The sequence below is a fragment of the Capsella rubella genome, unplaced genomic scaffold (genome assembly GCF_000375325.1).
Source record: "Capsella rubella cultivar Monte Gargano unplaced genomic scaffold, Caprub1_0 scaffold_6, whole genome shotgun sequence".
Taxonomy (NCBI): domain Eukaryota; kingdom Viridiplantae; phylum Streptophyta; class Magnoliopsida; order Brassicales; family Brassicaceae; genus Capsella; species Capsella rubella.
This window is the reverse complement of record NW_006238918.1, coordinates 9,666,639-9,684,772: the sequence shown is the minus strand read 5'-3', so window position 1 is coordinate 9,684,772 and position 18,134 is coordinate 9,666,639. Positions and strand designations below refer to the sequence as shown.

General features: G+C 30.2%; 3 protein-coding genes across 3 annotated transcripts; 1 reads left to right on the top strand and 2 right to left on the bottom strand.

Moving 5' to 3' along the window:
• Nucleotides 1–200: 200 nt before the first annotated feature.
• On the bottom strand, nucleotides 201–2,641 carry LOC17882322. The gene is made up of 7 exons (XM_023780845.1): nucleotides 2,261–2,641; nucleotides 1,338–1,556; nucleotides 1,172–1,258; nucleotides 902–1,048; nucleotides 779–805; nucleotides 585–680; nucleotides 201–494 (listed from the first exon to the last, which is right to left on the bottom strand). The coding sequence occupies exons 1-7, from the start codon at nucleotides 2,513–2,515 to the stop codon at nucleotides 294–296; spliced, it is 1,032 nt and encodes a 343-aa protein (XP_023636613.1). The 5' UTR covers nucleotides 2,516–2,641; the 3' UTR covers nucleotides 201–293.
• A 557-nt stretch (nucleotides 2,642–3,198) lies between these two features.
• LOC17882650 (myosin-2 heavy chain) lies at nucleotides 3,199–5,415 on the bottom strand. Its single transcript, XM_006287222.2, has one exon. It carries the CDS (start codon nucleotides 5,281–5,283, stop codon nucleotides 3,424–3,426), a length of 1,860 nt encoding a protein of 619 aa, XP_006287284.1. The 5' UTR covers nucleotides 5,284–5,415; the 3' UTR covers nucleotides 3,199–3,423.
• Nucleotides 5,416–11,343: 5,928 nt separating this feature from the next.
• Nucleotides 11,344–16,501, top strand: LOC17883131 (sugar transporter ERD6-like 17). Its single transcript, XM_006287584.2, has 18 exons — nucleotides 11,344–11,561; nucleotides 11,662–11,724; nucleotides 12,843–12,932; nucleotides 13,115–13,174; nucleotides 13,346–13,411; nucleotides 13,530–13,595; nucleotides 13,828–13,903; nucleotides 14,022–14,086; nucleotides 14,191–14,283; nucleotides 14,397–14,477; nucleotides 14,581–14,665; nucleotides 14,802–14,845; nucleotides 15,140–15,202; nucleotides 15,313–15,372; nucleotides 15,473–15,526; nucleotides 15,642–15,701; nucleotides 15,946–16,060; nucleotides 16,201–16,501. The coding sequence occupies exons 1-18, from the start codon at nucleotides 11,415–11,417 to the stop codon at nucleotides 16,347–16,349; spliced, it is 1,437 nt and encodes a 478-aa protein (XP_006287646.1). The 5' UTR covers nucleotides 11,344–11,414; the 3' UTR covers nucleotides 16,350–16,501.
• The last annotated feature ends 1,633 nt before the right edge of the window (nucleotides 16,502–18,134 follow it).

Sequence of the window (18,134 nt, the reverse complement as noted above, 5' to 3'; positions counted from 1 at the left end):
AATGAAAAATTTCATACAGTAAAAAACAAATAATATCAAGCGAATATCTCATTAGAATTGAGAAGAGAGAATGCCATACAAAAATAAATTATCTACGGAGTAATTTAAATTACGAAACCAAGCCAATGTGCAAAAAAATTATTGGTTAGGTGACTTGTGATTTATAAGATAATAAAGGACTACTAATAAACACGTGTTAGTTATATGATGTTACCTTTTATTAATGTATAAAAATGCTTCTTTACATTGATATATGAATCTAATCCAAAAATACAAGAGAAGACACTGGATTTCTAGATATCAGATGGATCAATAGAATCTTCAATAATTTGGATACAAGATCCAACAGATTCACCCTTGGACATAGCCTGAGCGAGCTTGTTTCGAGCTATCTCATGTCGCCGTAGTAGCAGTATGGTATTAAGTACTGACCACCTCACCTGAGAGTCTGCTTTCTTTTGTGTAAACCCCAAACTCTTCACCAAACCATCTAACTGTTCCATAAACACCACAAAACATAGTTAAAACGTCTCATTGGGCTGTGTAGATTCTGAGTATATTTACTTAACTAGAAGATTAGAGACCTTGCTGATATCGTCAAGGCCACCTTCAGCATAACCATACAGGAGATATTCAGTTGCTACACCAGCAAGAGCAATGCATGAGAATCTGTTCAGCATCTGGTTTTGGAATAGCAAACACTTTAGTTTTAGTTTGGGCTAAGGAGGTTGAAACTGTTTTACAAGAACTTTTCTATGACAAGTAAGAGAAAACATACGGTAGCCGAGACTTTTCCAGAATTAACCTGCGGATTTAGGTTGGCGAAAAGTGTTAAAAGACTTGGATTTCAATGAGTTACTGTTAAGGGATGTGAAAGAAGAAAGAGAGGAGGGTTATGTACTTCTTCGAGGAACTCATAGTCCACAAAGGCTGAGCCAGCTTGAATGTTGAGAGATCCTTCTTTCTGCAAAGCTTCGAGGCTTGAGAGTGTGTATCCGCGTGGTAGAATCCCGACCAAGTAGGCCACCAAGAAATGACCTGCTTCGTGCTGCGTTATAGAGGATCCTTAGTTCGCGATAACTTCAATAAAGATGATAAGGTTAAAATGTTCACATCTAGTTCATAAAACAGATTTGTATCAGAGTGAGTAATCGTTGGGCCTCAAGCTTACCTGAACAATTCTGTTGTGGTATCGTTGACTGAATGTATGACCGACTGTATCAAGAACCAAACTCCCGATTCCACCACTATATGAGACCTATAACAACACAATTGCATCGTTAAGAGACTATATTTGTGTGTATTTTTTTTTAATATCAAGTCATCTTTTGAGTTACCAAGTCCAAAGTCCACAGGAACATAAACCCAAGAGTTAGATAAAAAAGCTGTTGAGAACTCAAGTCAAAGGCTTGCCAAGCAACTATTCCCCCTGAGACACCAGCGATCTGAAGGTTTCTTTCGATGGAGCCAAGCGTTGTATCTGTTGGCGAGAGAAGTGAAGCTGCGTTAATACCATTCAGTTTCAGTTCTTCTAATGTGTAGAGTCTCTGCGGCACCTAGATAAAACACAGGTAAAGAAGGAAAAAAAAAGACAAGAAATGAGATTCACTGATTACGTGATCACAGTTTTAGAAGAACACCACAACAGTTCAAGGACACCAAGATCTAAGCAAAACCTTATCACGGATTTGATGATTTTGACACAAAAGCCAGACTTTAGATCAATCAAATTCTATCAAAGTTCATGAAACATAGCCATTAAAATACACTCCAAGGAACCAAGTTTTAAGCTAAACCTACCAAAGCATAATCTTGATGATTACAATTTACGAACAAAAGAAACATAGACCAATCTTTCCCATCAAAGATCCATGAGAAAGCGATTCACATTGACATTATGATATACCTTCCACGGGACAATGTTTTAAACTTAACATAAACATTTGATGATAATGATACAAAAGCATAAACCTTTAATGATACATAGATGATAGATCAATCAGTTCCATCAAAGATACAGAGAAGGAGATTCACATTGACATTATGATACATTCCAAGGGACCAAATTTTAAGCTAAAATTATCAAAGTATCAAACTTTGATGCTAAAGACACAAAAGCTTAAACATTGACCAACCAGTTCCATCAAAGATACAGAGAAGAAGAGTCACAATGACATGATGACGATTACATACACAGATTGCATCTGAAACCAAAACTCTTTCTGACATGAAACAATGATATGAACAAGACAAGACAAACCTGCCTCGCAGCACCAAAACATCGAAGCCCATCTGGTTTTCCTTGGAGATCCTTGACAAGGGACAGAGCAGCTCTTTCGTCTCCACTAGACAACTTAGAATCAACTAGTTCAAGCGCTTGTCTTCTTGTGGACACCCCTGTTTCAGATGAACAAACTATGCATCTGTAACTGTAATAACTACGGAAGACAAAAGACTTCGGTGGGTTTGAAAATGGAGATACTCGTCCCACACTAGTATGTAACAACATAACCATTCAGCAATAACAGATTCTTTGTGAAAACTAAGTCTGACCCAGTTTAGGATTTGCAACAATAATACTGAATTGGATGAAGAATTCATCAAATGAGACCAAAAAATTGGATTTTTAGCAAAGGGAAATATCAACCACGTGTTCTAGATAAGCAATTTTAGGTTTAAAGATAAAAATTTCAGAGTAATTTAGCTCATTTTATTAAAGGAACCTTGTACTGTCTATGATTCTGAGCCATTGCTTCTGAAAGATGATCATACTTCAATTTTTGTTCATGAGGTTTAGAGTAAACAATAATCAAATCCAAATTCATCACTCTATACAACAAATTTTAATATAATTTTTTGTTTAACAATATGTTTAGTTATAAGTTTTTTTTTTGTGTTTTAGTATAATTATATAAGTTGTTGTAACTCTAGTAACTTGTTCTCTTAATGTATAAGAGAAGAAGATGTCTAAGCAAACATTTGCAGAAATCAAACTCATTAAACACATAACGTTCAAATTTAAACATGTCTCATGTTCTTACTCACTTATAGGTGTTATTGCAATGTAATAATCATGGGCAAAGATTTGATGTATAAGTCTTGTAATTATAATTTAAATGTAAAACCAAAATGTCTCATGGAGGAAGGTGGAATTTATATGCTTAAACTCAAAACATGATACCAAAAAAGCTTAATATATGAATATGAAACAGATAATTTTATTAGAGTTTCTGAAAATCAACTACATGTTCTGAGAGAAAAGTAGTAGAATCACAGACAAAGAGATAGACATGAAAGGGATAAGAAAAAGTTTACATCTCATAAGATGCTCACAATGGTTTAGAAGTTAAACAACAAAATTTTTAGAATTGGGATGCGGTAAGGTTTCTGGGACTTAGAGGTGTAATACCATCTTCAAGTGGTTCACTTGATAGAAGCAGCATAAGCAACAGAAGCAGCCATAAAGAGAGAAGTAATAGATGATACAAGGGTCCAAAAGCTCTTCTTCTTCTCTGCATCTTGAACCGAATGCTTCATTTTCTCAACTTCCTTCTTCATTTCCCCAACCATGCTTTCTTTGTTCTTGAACGCTTTCTTGATTGCTTCGAGCTCCATAGAGTAAGAATCCATTCCCTTTTCACGCTTCTTCTCGCCTTTTTTGTTTTCTAATCCACATACTAGAGTGGACACACTCTTCAGCATTGTTAGACTGTTTTTTGCATTGGTTCTAGCATACTCTAGTTCTGTTTTCAGAACACCCATAGCTTTTTTGAGTTCTACTATATCTTTCTGAAGGATACCCTTCTCATTTCTCAATGACTCAGATCGATTCTCCAATTCCTTCTTCTCTTTAATCAATCTCCCTCGCTCAGCCTTAATCTTTTCAAGCTCTTTACCAGTAGCTTCAACCATTTTCTCCAATGCTAAAACTTTATCCTGAAGAGCCTTCCCAGCATTGTCTCTCTCAACCTCAGCTAGCACCAAAGCATCCTTCAGCTGGCTAACATTGCTGCTAAGCTTCTCACTAGTCTTGGTTAGCTCATCGCATTCCTTTTGCAGCTGCAATGCAACATGCTTTTGCTCATCCGCCAGTTTACTCAGCTCAAAAACCTCAGCCTCCTGGTTAACAATACGCTCAACAAGCTCATTCTTCTCGCGCACCAATTGGTCAACCAACTTTTCCTTTTCAGAGGATTTCAGGAGAGCCATCTCCATCTCCTTCTTAATTGAAACGTTCTCCACCAATACACCCTCAAGCTCAGATTCCTTAATAGACTTCTCTTTCACCAATGCATTTATCTGCTCTGCCCTCACTTTCCCTTCCTCCATAACCTCATCAAGATTCTTCTCTAACCCAATAACCTGATCACGCAACTTCACCTCTTCCTTTGTCAAACTCTTCACAATCTCATTCAAATTTCCCAACTTTTTCTCCAACTCCAAGATCATCTCTTTTTGATCACGCTTAACCATCTCTATCTCCACCTTCTCTCTCATAACCCCTTTGATCTCACACTTCAATCCATCAATCTCCCTAATCTTCTCCTTAAGTTCCTTCTCCATTTCACCCCTCTCCTTATTAGCCTGCTCAATTAACTCATCTCTCTCCTCCCTCTCCTTCACCAATCTACCATTCTCAGATTTCAATCTCCAAACTTCTTCACCCAAACTCACTTCTTTCATCTCTAACTTCACCACACTCTCCTTCAATCGATTCATCTCCTCACACTGCAAATCAAACCCACTCTTAATCAAATCCCTCTCACCACAAACCCTACTAAACTCATCCCTCTCACTCTCCAACTTCCCCATCAAAACATTAACTTCTCTCTTCAAACCCCTAATCTCACACTCTCCATCACTCTTCTCCTTAACCAACCCATCTACTTCAAAACCCATTTCCCTAACACGACTCTCAACAAAACCCATGAACAGATCCATCTGAATCTTCAACATCAACTTCTCATCACCCGAACCACGCAACTCATCCTTCAGCAAAGTCTTCTCCTTTCCGTAACGGGTCAGCTCAGCCTCCAACGCATCTTTCGCCTGGAACAGAGACTCGATCTCTTGTCTCTTCTCCATCGTTTGCTTGAGAAGAATCGCATTGAGTGTCTTCAAATTTTGAAACTTTTCCTCCGACGAGTCATTGTCCTTCGTTGAAAACTCTCCATTCAGCTCCGCCGGTTTCTTGTAAGTCATCGAAGCATCTCTCTGGCTCTGCTTTTGTTGCTCCTCACTGGAAGCTCCATTGGAGTTACGTGACACCTTCTTCTTTGCCATTTGAACAAAAGTGGCGGCTGAGATTTGTAAAGTTGGAGGCTTTTACAAGTCTCAGGGCTTTGTTATAGCTTTAAACGGCTAAGCGAGAAAAGAGAGAGACAAGAAGAGCAGACAAATTTTGTATATTTTTTTTTCTTTGATGTTGAGAAGTTTTTGATTATGTGAAGATATGATTGTTACACTTTCTTATATAACAGTTTCAAAACCAGTGTTGTTTACTTCTCTATTAATACAATACACTAAAAATTAACATAATGACATAATTGCAATTACTCAAATTCTGACATGTATGAAAAAAATAATAGTTAAATTTTGGCTAATGTTAAATAAAATAATACATAGGAACAAACCAAATTATTACTTTTAACTATATTTAGTTATTATTAGTCAAGTTTTGGCTAATGTTAAATAAAATAATACATAGGAACAAACAAAATTCTTAATTTTTAACTATATTTAGTTATTATTAGTCAAATTTTGGCTAATGTTAAATAAAATAATACATAGGAACAAACAAAATTATTGATTGTTAACTATATTTAGTTTTTATTATCAAAAGAAAAAAAACACTAAAATTAGATAAGTTTTACTAAATATCCAATGAAAATCCAACATTATATATACATACAACTAATCAGGTTTGGAAACATATCAATAATTGATTAAATGTATACATATAATAGGCTAACTTTTTGATATGTGTCATTATATTATACTATATATAGAGATATTTTAATAATTAAGTGTAAAATTTTATTTGACTATAAATAGATTTTTCTAATAAGTTTGACACTTGTTTTTGCTAAATTGTGAAGTTTCATCTCTTAATGACTTTCAAAAGGTCATATGATAAAGTTTACAATAATGAACCATGTAAACAAATATAAGTGAAAGTATATCAAAAATCTCATATACTCATTTTCTCTTACAGGAAGTTAGAGCATTTTTTATTGATAATTCCACGAGAGTGTCTCTAATATAAAAATGATAAACACAAAGAAAAAAAATAGGATGTAATTAAATGAGTAAATAGGAAGAGTAGTATCTTTGGAGAGACATTTTAAATTACAAAATGAAAGTGTCTTTAAATTTAATAGTATTAACTTATTTTTTAAGATACTCACAAATGTATAACTAATAAATATAGTTTTATGGGCCTTTATGGTCTTATGTGCCAAGGCCCATAGTCTACTTTTGTCGGGACTAGATTTTCTATAAATTTTCCTCCAAAAAATCAAAACCTCTCCCAAGTATACTCAAAAAGGTCATACTTTTCGCTCTTTTGGAGGGGCTAACACACGCCACGAGCTAATGACGAAACAGTTTTGTCCATCAACTTAAAAATAGTTAATTATGTTTGTTTAACCTATATATATCTTGGAATGACGATGTATTTCCCCTCTCCCTCCAAGAAACTCATTGACGAAAACAAATTAAAAACTAAGGTCGAGTCAATACCTAACCGTAACCCAAATATCAGTATTTGTTCATAAAATCCCCAATTTAAATCTTAAATGTAAGAACCCTAAAAAAACTCTGGTTCAAATCTGTTCTGGTTTTAATCAAATTGAATCACATTGAAGTTTTGATTGAAAAACATTAAAATGAAGTTGAACAATGAGTAATGCATCCAAAATTTCCACTCTGAACATCAAATCCTCAACAAAGAAGAACATTTTTGTGTGTTTACAAAAAAAAAAAAAAAAAAAAAAATAAAAAAAAAAAGAAGAAGAACATTTTTGTGTGTGTTAGAGATGTTTTTGTGCGGGGTTGATATCATGGCAAAGATTTCAGAGTCATATCCCAATCCTTACCAATGTTACTATCGTTGTGCTTTTTCTGCAAGACTTAAGATTTCTGGATAGTTGTATAAATTGTTTTTTTTTTTGGTTACTCATTGTTATTTAACCTATTGAATTGATATGAATGTATCTCACAGATGATAATTAATCATGTCTCAAATGGGTTGATGAGCCATTTTTGGATGAGCTAGAGACTTTGGCTTTCAAAAACGTTTAGGAACAACATGTAGAGCACCAGGAGATGGATTTTGAGAAGAACCAAATGCAGGTAGAGAATAAAATCTTTGAGAAGGTAGAAGATGCTCGTCCGAAGCCAAATCAAGTTTGAAAAAACTAATGATTGTTGTTATTATATCTAGGTTGGATGATCATGTTTGGTTTGAATAAAGTGCTTTGCTGATTCGATTGCAATGTTGATTTGATAAGAACATATTTATAATGTAATGGTTATTGCTTTTGGATCTAAATGTTTTGTAATGGTTTTAATGCTGTCGCACTACAAGGATAATCACTTTTCACATCGTCTAAATAACGGTATATAACGATAATATAGCATTTTAAGAAGCGCTCTATCATCGCCCGTTATAATAGGTCGAAGACTTATCGTAGTGGTTTTTGGAATTGCTATCATATTTTTGTTTAATATAGTGCTTTCTTATATACAATTATATATTCTATAGAGATCTAAATTTCAATTTTAAATTTGAATTTTGAATTTTAATTTTTGAATTTTGAATTTTAATTTTTAAATTTTGTACTTGGAATTAAAAATTCCAAAACTCTAAATTTAATTTACAAGTGTAGAAAGTAATATTTTATAAGAACATTTACAATATGTATTTTGTATGAGAAATATCGATTAAAATACAATAATAATAAAAAGAACTCTCCTCTTTCTCACAGTCCCTTTGTCTTCTCTTTAATATTTCATTGATCTTCAACTTTGAGTATCCGAAAAGACTTTCTTATTCTTCAGAATCCACATCATATCAGTCAAACTTACCAAAGAAATCAAAACCTATAAACTAACAAAAATTTATTGAAAATAACACATACGAATACAAAATCTTCTAGTACATGGAATCAACATCGTGGTTCTAACATTGATAATCATGGACCATCTAGAGAATTCAAGAGTCGCGAGTGCCCATTTCAACTTCGTGAGACATTGAATCAAAACCCTAAAAACATTTTGAAAAGGGAGATTTTAGAGTTTGTAAACTTAATGATGATTATTTTTATTTTTTAACTTATAGATGTAATAACACTAAAACTAGGTTTGAATTCACGGTACACCGCATGATTTTATTTCATGCGATAAATTTGAATTTTATAAGATATGTTTCAAAATTTGAAAAATATATTTTATAGTTTCCTTTTTTTTTTGCTAATTAACATAGTTGTAAATTATATATAAATTACATGGTTGTTGCATTTGTAATAGAGCTGCTAAAGGGGGTTTGTCCATTCCATTAGCCACTTCCTGCATGGGTCGACAATATTGAATACAAGTGATTAGTTTTGAATAACTGAGCAAAAGATAAGCCCATCAATAAAATACAATCAATGATTGTTTTCAAAACGGATCGAACACCGGTTGCTGGGCAAACGCGTAGGTACCCGCATATCGGGTCAAGTAATTGATTGAATTTTATCTAGTTTACATAAAATATCTTTTCTAATTTCAGAAAATGTTTTTCTTTGATTGTAATTGAGGGTAATTTTTAGAAATTTAACACAAATTTTAGTAATGATTAAATGTGTATTTCTTTTAATAATAGTAAGATGTAAATAAATATGCTTAGTAATATTCTTTTCTATAACGTACTTTTGTTCTCAGAAAAGAGGACATGCCAAATAAATAAATCTGGGGTCCTAATCTAGTTCCAAGTACATTATTTTAGTTTAGTTTAGTTAATTTTCTTTTAAACAAATCCACATATATATATATATATATATATATATATATATATATATAATCGTTCTAAAACATTTATCACGTATCAGAAAGCTTATCTAGTGGTAAGGCTGACTAGTAACCTTTGTCAACTTCTACAACAATATTTATAGTATGATCGTAGTAATTAGTCTTGAAACATCTTCTCTTTTTCAATTAGTAATCCCCAAAAATGTATTAGTTGAATGATTAATGTGGGGGACCAAATCGTGGGTTGGAGTTGGACATAGATTGTGCTAGCCCCTCTTTTGTTACGTGACTTCCTTGATTACACTCATCGAGCATTTTTTTCTCTTTTTTTTTTTTTATCAAAAGAACATGATCAGTTCAAACGAGCCAATTTGGAGGACAGTTGTTTACAAACTTGACAAGATGCGGTATGGTACGAACATATCGCGCCAAAGAATCCGCCTTAACATTCAAATTACGAGAAATAAAAGATAGAAAAAATGTCGAAAATTCTTCCCTATCAGCAATAATATAAAAGGTGGAGCATTTTGTTATAAAATTGAATTCTACAAAGTATATAATGACACATGAGACAAGTACAATTCTAGCATATGGTAAAGTAAAACATGCATGAAATTAAAGAATCAATTGAGTCCTCTATCTTGTCGGCAGCTCACATTGACACCACTTGGCACTTGTCATATAAAATGGGGTTGTGGAAGAGGAATAATTTATTTTCTGAATTTATTAGAAAAATTAATTGTTAAAAAATTTTACATCCAAGGATTGAATTTTCATCCCAAAATATATATTAATACATATGTTAATCCTAGTTCCAACCTTTTTGAAAACATTGTTGCTTATCTAATTTCATGAAATCATAATGACAGCTAAGTACTTGCTTGTACAAACTAGCTTTGTTCAACTGCATAAATGAAATTGTCAATGAAATCATAACGCGAAATATGCAACTCAAGTCAAACCAGAAATAGGCAGTTTGGACAATGATTGAGGGATAAACTAGAGTTAATTACTAGATAAGGACTTTGCCAATTTACCTGAAATATTTTAGATTTAAAAATACAATTTTACACATTATATATGGATTATTTTTGTTCCATTTTTCTTAAGATTTAGTATTTGTAAAAGAAAATGCATTTTAGCACAAAACACAAAATACAAAGCACATTTTATTAAAATAAAAAATACTAAATTCAAAAATTTAAGTACAAATCTCATATCTATAAAACATTTTTTAAGTAAAAAAATAGCAACATTCATTAATATGATTACAAGTATTTAATATTTTGTTGCAAACAAAACATTTAATATTCTATAGTTAGACTTGAACTTTGGTTTATATATTCTCCTAATATTTCATAAAATGGGATTAAGGAGCAAACTGAATAAAATTAAATTTTAAGAATTGAAAGGCCAACAACTTTGCTCAAATTGTAGATGTATTTCTGTGTATAATTTTGAAACTTTGGTTTTGTAATAGTCGGATAGATAGAGATCAAATACTGATTAATATTTCTAGATAAAATTATCTGTATTCACCCTAAGTGGTAAGAAAATTTCCTTTATTTTTATGAGATTTTTTTTGGGTCTAAAATTACAATAGCTTTTTACCAAAAATGTCATACTATAACATGGAATAAAATTTTCATTCAATGTATGTAGATATATTAGCATGTATAATATTTTTTAGTATCTAGATAATTGCATAAATCTTATAAGTGGAAATAAAATTACATAAAATAAAAATCTTAATATTACATTAATTACATAAATATCCATGATACATTATTTAACCAAAAAAACTTTGTTGAATACATTTTTCACTCGACATCATCTTTTTTTTTAAAAATGTCTATTTTATGGTTACATCGATCATAATATCATAGCTTAAACTATATTTACGTATGATAAATCTTTTTTTTGTCATCAAGTACATAAAAGCTAAGTCAAATGAGCCAACTTGATGGGCAATTGTTTACGTATGATAAGTCAAAATGTTATTTTCTTCACTTACCTATAATACAATCATTTTTTTTTTTTGAACATGTTAAATTTAGAAAATGATAAGAGTAAAAATATTCAAAACATAGCTGTATTTTTTTTTTTTTCTAAAACTTAAATGAGATAAAACTTGACTCGAGATAGGAAAAAATGTCTCACGTCCACGTTAGCTTTTTCCAATCCAATCCAACCCAATAGAGTAGAAAACCAAAACAACCAAAAAAATTGATTTTGAGTGACATGGAATCATAATCATATCACCACTGACCACCCAACCTTATATTACATACCAAAGCCCACTTTGACAAATACATCATTCTCTCTATATATCTCTTTGCTCTAGTCTCTTCATCTCTCTCTCTCTCTCTCTTTGTTAGGACCAAAAACTAAGTTTATCAGATATGGTGGTAATGGAAGATAAAAGAAGCGTAGAAGAAGGACTTTTGCAGAGTAATGAACAAAACGACGATCCGGAGTGTCGTATTACTACTTGTGTTATCTTTAGCACTGTTGTTGCCATATGTGCTTCCTTCTCTTTTGGTGTTGCTGTGAGTTCTTTTCTCCATCCTATGCATAATTCATATTAAAAGAAAAAAAATTGATTTCTTAAGTAATTTATTTTATATTGATTTTGTTTTTTTTTAACAGACTGGTTATACATCAGGTGCTGAGATAGGACTTATGAAGGATTTAGATCTTTCTATTGGGCAAGTATGTTTCTCTCTTTTTCTATTCTTTTTTTTTATTGAAAAAAAATATTAACATTTAAGAAAATTAACCTTGTTATAGTTGTTATAATCTTAACTTATGTTGGCTGTTAATTACATGGTCGTGTTTTTGTTGAATTTGTAGTTTTTTTAGTTGTAGATTTTCAAAATTTTATACATTTTTTGTTCTCTTTTTATTCGCCGTCGCAATTCAAAAGTAGTATAAATACTTTAGTACTTGTAAATAAAAACAAACCTTAAAATAATCCATAAAGAAAAAATTAATGTGTAAGAGACAGAGAGAGTGTGTGTGATAAAGACACATTGACATATGCAAAACCAATACTATGTCCGTTTCAAATTAGTTGTCGTTTAAGATTTTTCACACCGACAAAAAATGATTAAATTTTGTATTCTACTATTTTTTTTTACAATATTTTTAGTTTTTTAATTGATTATACCATTAAAATAATGTAGTTTAGAATAAAAATTTTATGGGACATCTGCATTAAAATCTAAAACGACAACTCTTACGAAATAAAATTGTAACTCTAGAACGACAACTAAAAAACAGAGGAAGCATCAAATATGTACATTTAACTCTCTTTTAATGGTTGTTTCTCTTTAATCATTTCATATTGTATTAAACATTCATCAATCCTAAATAAGAAATTTGTGAATATATATAATCGTGATCCCAGTGAAGTATACTTTGTTTGCTAATCTATTCACCTTCATTTTTACAGTTTATGAAACTAATAATTATTAATATATAAACCAGATATAGCTATAATTCTGATAATATGGAGTTGTCGAAACGAAAAAAATAATAACATATATACAAACAGTATCCATCAACAATTCCATCATTACATATTCACTATCTTGTCACACTTTCTCATCAACAAAAACTAGAAATACCATTCACTCATTTTCATTTGGTTTTATTTTATTTATGTTTCACAATTTTTTTTTCTCTGTCAGAAAATTAATAAAAAAAAATAGAAGAATTCCAATATGTATTAGTTTTAGTAACTTAAAAATCCAATCTAAAATTATATACTAAAATTTTACAAATTTTCTTTTGGATTAATAGATTTCTAAAATATTTTTTTTTTCCAGTTTTCAGCGTTTGGCTCATTAGCCACATTAGGTGCTGCAGTTGGTGCACTGTTCAGTGGTAAAATGGCTATGGTCATTGGCAGAAGAGGGGTAACTAACTAATGAACCATTTCATATTCTATTTGATAATTAAATTTGTCATTTCTTTGTTCTTTTCTTGACTATAATTTTCATATTTGTCTACTTTAATTACAGTTGCTATTATTGACATTTTGTGCTGAAACCTTTAAAATTAATGCTAATTTAAAATACTTTTTTCATGATTTGAAAAGACAATGTGGATCTCTGATATACTAAGCATCACTGGTTGGCTCTCCATCGCTTTCTCTAAGGTATTTTGATTATTATTTCTAACCTTAAAACATAACTTTTCCTAATCATCTCAATATTCTATAGTTTTGTAGAAGATAAAAAAACCATTTACTTTATAGTTAGCATATAATTAATTACACAAAATATTATACTTAAACAATGATTTGTGTTTATGTTTGGAACACAAAAAGGAAGTCATGTTGCTGAACTTCGGAAGAATCTCCTCAGGGATAGGTTTCGGCTTGACTAGCTATGTGGTAATAATAATTTCAACCTTATGGTTTTTTATTTAATTAAACATGATCTTGAATAGTTTGGTTTTTGTTTATTTTCAACTTTATATGTAAATTTATTTTTGCTTATTTTACCTAACAGGTACCTGTCTATATAGCAGAGATTGCACCAAAACATGTCCGCGGTACATTTACCTTTTCAAATCAGGTAAATATTTTTTTGGTTTAGAAATTTTATTTCGAAAATGTGTATTTTGATTCATATGTATTAGGATATGTGTCGACCAAAAGTATATATATAAACACTAGTTAGCCTATTTTCGGATCAAATATCATATCATTTTATATGATCTCCTTTTAAGTGCCATTCAAACCGACGACTTTAAAACTTGTTTTTAAGTATATTGATCATTTGTTAATCTCATTTGATTAATTATTAGCTACTTCAAAACGCTGGACTTGCCATGGTTTACTTTTGTGGGAATTTCATGACTTGGAGGATGTTGGCTTTCTCAGGTAATTAAAACTATAGATATCATCAACTCAACCATGGAAGAGAGATATTTTTAATACATAATAGAAAAAAATGAAATATATTAACTGATAAAACTATAATATTTTTTTACGGTTTTAGGTGCTTTACCATGCATAATTCAAGTAATCGGTTTATTCTTTGTACCAGAGTCCCCAAGATGGCTGGTTAGTCAAATTTTTATTTTTATTTTTATTTTATACCCATTACATAAAATTTATAAGCCATGAGAAGAAACAAAATGAGAACTAAAACCATATTAATTTTGAAGGCAAAAGTTGGTATAGATAAAGAACTAGAAAATTCACTGCTTCGTCTAAGAGGAAGAGATGCTGATATTTCACGTGAAGCCTCAGAAATTAAAGTGAGTTCTACTTTAATTTATTTTCAGCTATAAAGTAATTTTAAATATATAAAATATATTCATTAATTAAAAAAAAATTAGCAATGTAAAGTTTGAATTTGTGTTGATTTCAGGTTATGACCAAAATGGTGGAAACTGATTCAAAGTCGAGTTTTTGTGATTTGTTCCAGAGAAAATATAGATACACTCTTGTGGTACAGTAAATTCTTAAAATTTTATTTCCATATTTATTTGCATATATATATATATATATATATATAGAGCATTGATTTTATTTCTTATAATTAAATATCTTAGGTAGGAGTCGGGCTAATGTTGATACAACAATTCTCAGGAAGTGCTGCTGTAATCTCTTATGCAAGTACCATTTTTAGAAAATCTGGTAAGATTAAGTTTTAGAAATGCTGAGTGAAATAATAAATGGGAAAAACAAGCACAAGTTGAAAAACCAAAAAAAAAAAAAAGGTTTTTTCCATGTTTTTTTTTGTTTATTAATAATTTGTTTTGTGTTAAAACAGGATTTCCGGTTGGCATTGGAACGATGATTCTAAGTCTTTTCATGGTAAGTTTATATAAATTTTCTTGTCAATTTATTAATTTGACCATATCAATGCAAAATATACGAAAATCAAATTTTCTTATCGACTTTTTTCGAATAAATAAAAGATTTTGAATATCGAAACGTTCTTTTGGATTAAAATCCAAACATTTTATATGATCTCTTCTCAAATGCTATTAGAACCGACAAAACTTCCAAGTTTACTAAACTTTTTTAATTAAGAACTTACAAAATTTTGGTTTCTTAAACTCTTGTAAGCATTATTGAATAATGGTAAGTTTTTTGATATTCCCACAGATACCAAAAACCATGATTGGTCTCATTCTTGTCGATAAATGGGGCAGACGTCCTCTCTTGTTGGTGAGCACACGTCTTAATTACTTTTATAAGTATAGACAAACTATAATGCCTATCATTATATATAATTAAAGTTGTTTAAATATTTTGATTTGAAAACCAATTTGACATAGACTTCTGCGTTTGGGATGAGCTTAGCATGCATGATTCTTGGGTTAGCCTTCACATTACAGGTTATTTTAAAGTCCTTTAATAACATTATTATTGTTATTTATTCTATTCTTAACCTAAGAACTTATTAATGTTTTGTTTATTTGGTATAATGATGAGCAGAAAATGCAATTGCTTTTGGAGCTAACTCCAATATTAACGTTTATATGCGTTATGGTAAAAAAAACTATATCTCCTTGTACAAAATCTTTTTAATGAAAACATTATTGTTTATGTTTTTTGTTTAACATATAAAATGTTACTGAAATTGATTTTGTTCGTATGTGATCAGCTTTATATTGCAACTTATGCAATAGGCTTGGGAGGCCTCCCTTGGGTTATTATGTCGGAGGTACACAAACTATATATATCAACTTCAAATATTATTATTTTTTTGGTAGTATTAATATTAATAACGCGCCGGATTATTTAAACTCATTACAAATTTCGGTTAATGAACTGGTAGAAAATTATATTCACGGATAGATTAGATTCAAATAATTCGATTTCGACTGCGATTTTTGGATGTTTTGTAAAAAGAATGATTAAATTCATAATAACTTAAAATGTATGATTGTTTTGGTTGGTATTTGCAGATATTTCCAATAAATATAAAAGTAACAGCAGGAAGTATCGTTACGTTGGTCTCATTTTCAAGTAGTTCGATGGTCACTTACGCTTTTAACTTCCTGTTCGAGTGGAGCAACCAAGGTTTCTTCTTTTCTACTTCTTCTTTTTAATCTAAATGATTTTAAATTATGTTATAAACTAAAGAATGATTAAATCTAGAAAATTAATAAATAAGTTGAAAATATTCTTATATCTATAATTAACTATTATAACTGTAATAGGTACATTTTACATATTCGGAGGTATCGCAGGAGCAGCGTTGCTTTTTATTTGGTTGCTCGTTCCAGAAACGAAAGGATTATCACTTGAAGAGATACAAGCTAAACTTATTCATAAGCCCGACGAAATAAATCAAAGATATATTCATTAGTTATATGTTTTGATATATGAAAATATGTAAGCATGTAATTAGTAATTAGTATTTTATTAAAATATTGTGAACTCATATAAAATTAGGTATGAATCCATGTCGTACACGAGTGAATCTTAAAATATTTAAGTTAATGTATAGTTTTTTTATTACATAGTGAAAAACATATACATTTCTTCAAATTTGGTGTAATCGGTGTAGATTGATGAGTTCATAATAATTTAACAAAAGTATTATTATTGTGACACCTTCCCTAAATTGAAAACAGACACAAAGCACAAAGACAATACATAGTTGTGACACCTACCCTAAGCTTATTCATCAACCCGACGACATAAATCAAACTTAGATATATTCATTAATTATATATTTTGATATATTTTCATCTACATAAATATTTCTTTTTGCTATGGAATTAGTAATTATTATCTTAGTAAAATATAATTAACTCATATCAAGCTAGGTAAAAAACCCCATTTCATACACTTGTGATTAATATTAAAATATTTAATTTAATGTGTAATTTTATTAAATAGTGGAAAACATATACATTTCTTCAAGTTTGTGAAAAATGTTTATATAATGGATTATATTTAGTTATATAATATGGGGTGAGTTAAAAATTGGTACCTATATAAACTGAAAACAAAAAGTAAGGATGTAATAATCCAAAAATTAGTTCTCTCACCAGCAGTAACGTAAAATTACATTTCTGACCCTGATTTGATTTAGCCAAAACAAACAAAAGAGAGTAGGATACGTAACACTGTTCATAGCGTTCGATAACTTATTTTTAAATATGTTAAATAATTTGTTATCGCGATAATTTACATATTATCAGTTAAATTAAGACTAACACTATTCATTTGTGATTGATAGAATTTGATAACACTGTTCATCCGTGATTAATAGCATTCGATAACTTATTTTTGAACAAGTTAAATAATCCATTATCGCGATAATTTATCAACCCAAACCTCTAATTTTTTCAACCCAAACCGTTAATTAAAAAATCTAAACCCTAACCACTACTTTGTCAACCCAAACCGAAATTATATTTCATTTAATTACAAAAATTTAACCATAACCACTATTTGTCAACCCAAACCAAAATATAATTTCATTTAATTATAAAATCTAAACCCTAACCAATATTTTGTCAACCCAAACCAAAATATAACTTCGTTTAGTTACAAAATCTAAACTCTAACCACTACATTATAAACTTAACATACTAAATAATTTTTAGTGTTAAACTTAATATGCTAAATAATTTATTAACAGTATAAATGATATTGTATCGCGATAAAATTATAAGTTATATGGTAAGTTTGAAATTATTCTGATAAATCATTTATTATCGTGTTGGATCTTTGTATCATATTGTAAAAGTTAAAAACTGATGACGTATAAATGTTAGATAAAAAAAAATATAATTTATTGATATTTATTACGTTATCTTGCTAAACTATTTGTTACCATATATAGGGGTATTTTTGTCTGAAAATTTAGAAGCTAAATAAAATTTTATTGAAAAGAGATATTTAATTTTCTTTTTATCTGGGTCTACATATTGTAGTTTCCCTATAATATGCTTTTAGACATAACACATCATGAAATCACTTTGTCTCCCTAGTCAAATTGGTGTGATCGGTTGATGCATATATATATATATATATACATATTATTGTGACACCTTCCCTAAATTGACAAGTGACACAAAACACACTAAAACATTACATAATTGTGACACCTTTCCTTATATTGCAAACTGACACAAAACAC

What these genes read in the sequence shown, in the direction of transcription:
- LOC17882322 (XM_023780845.1), bottom strand. Translation starts at nt 2,515, where the DNA reads ATGGTTATGTTGTTACATACTAGTGTGGGACGAGTATCTCCATTTTCA. An exon ending in ACCACAACAGAATTGTTCAG is followed by an intron (nt 1,049 to 1,171) that starts GTAAGCTTGAGG and finishes TCTATAACGCAG; the next exon opens with CACGAAGCAGGTCATTTCTT. An exon ending in CTGGAAAAGTCTCGGCTACC is followed by an intron (nt 681 to 778) that starts GTATGTTTTCTC and finishes TTCCAAAACCAG; the next exon opens with ATGCTGAACAGATTCTCATG.
- LOC17882650 (XM_006287222.2), bottom strand. Translation starts at nt 5,283, where the DNA reads ATGGCAAAGAAGAAGGTGTCACGTAACTCCAATGGAGCTTCCAGTGAG.
- LOC17883131 (XM_006287584.2), top strand. Translation starts at nt 11,415, where the DNA reads ATGGTGGTAATGGAAGATAAAAGAAGCGTAGAAGAAGGACTTTTGCAG. An exon ending in AATATAGATACACTCTTGTG is followed by an intron (nt 14,478 to 14,580) that starts GTACAGTAAATT and finishes TAAATATCTTAG; the next exon opens with GTAGGAGTCGGGCTAATGTT. An exon ending in GTTCGAGTGGAGCAACCAAG is followed by an intron (nt 16,061 to 16,200) that starts GTTTCTTCTTTT and finishes TAACTGTAATAG; the next exon opens with GTACATTTTACATATTCGGA.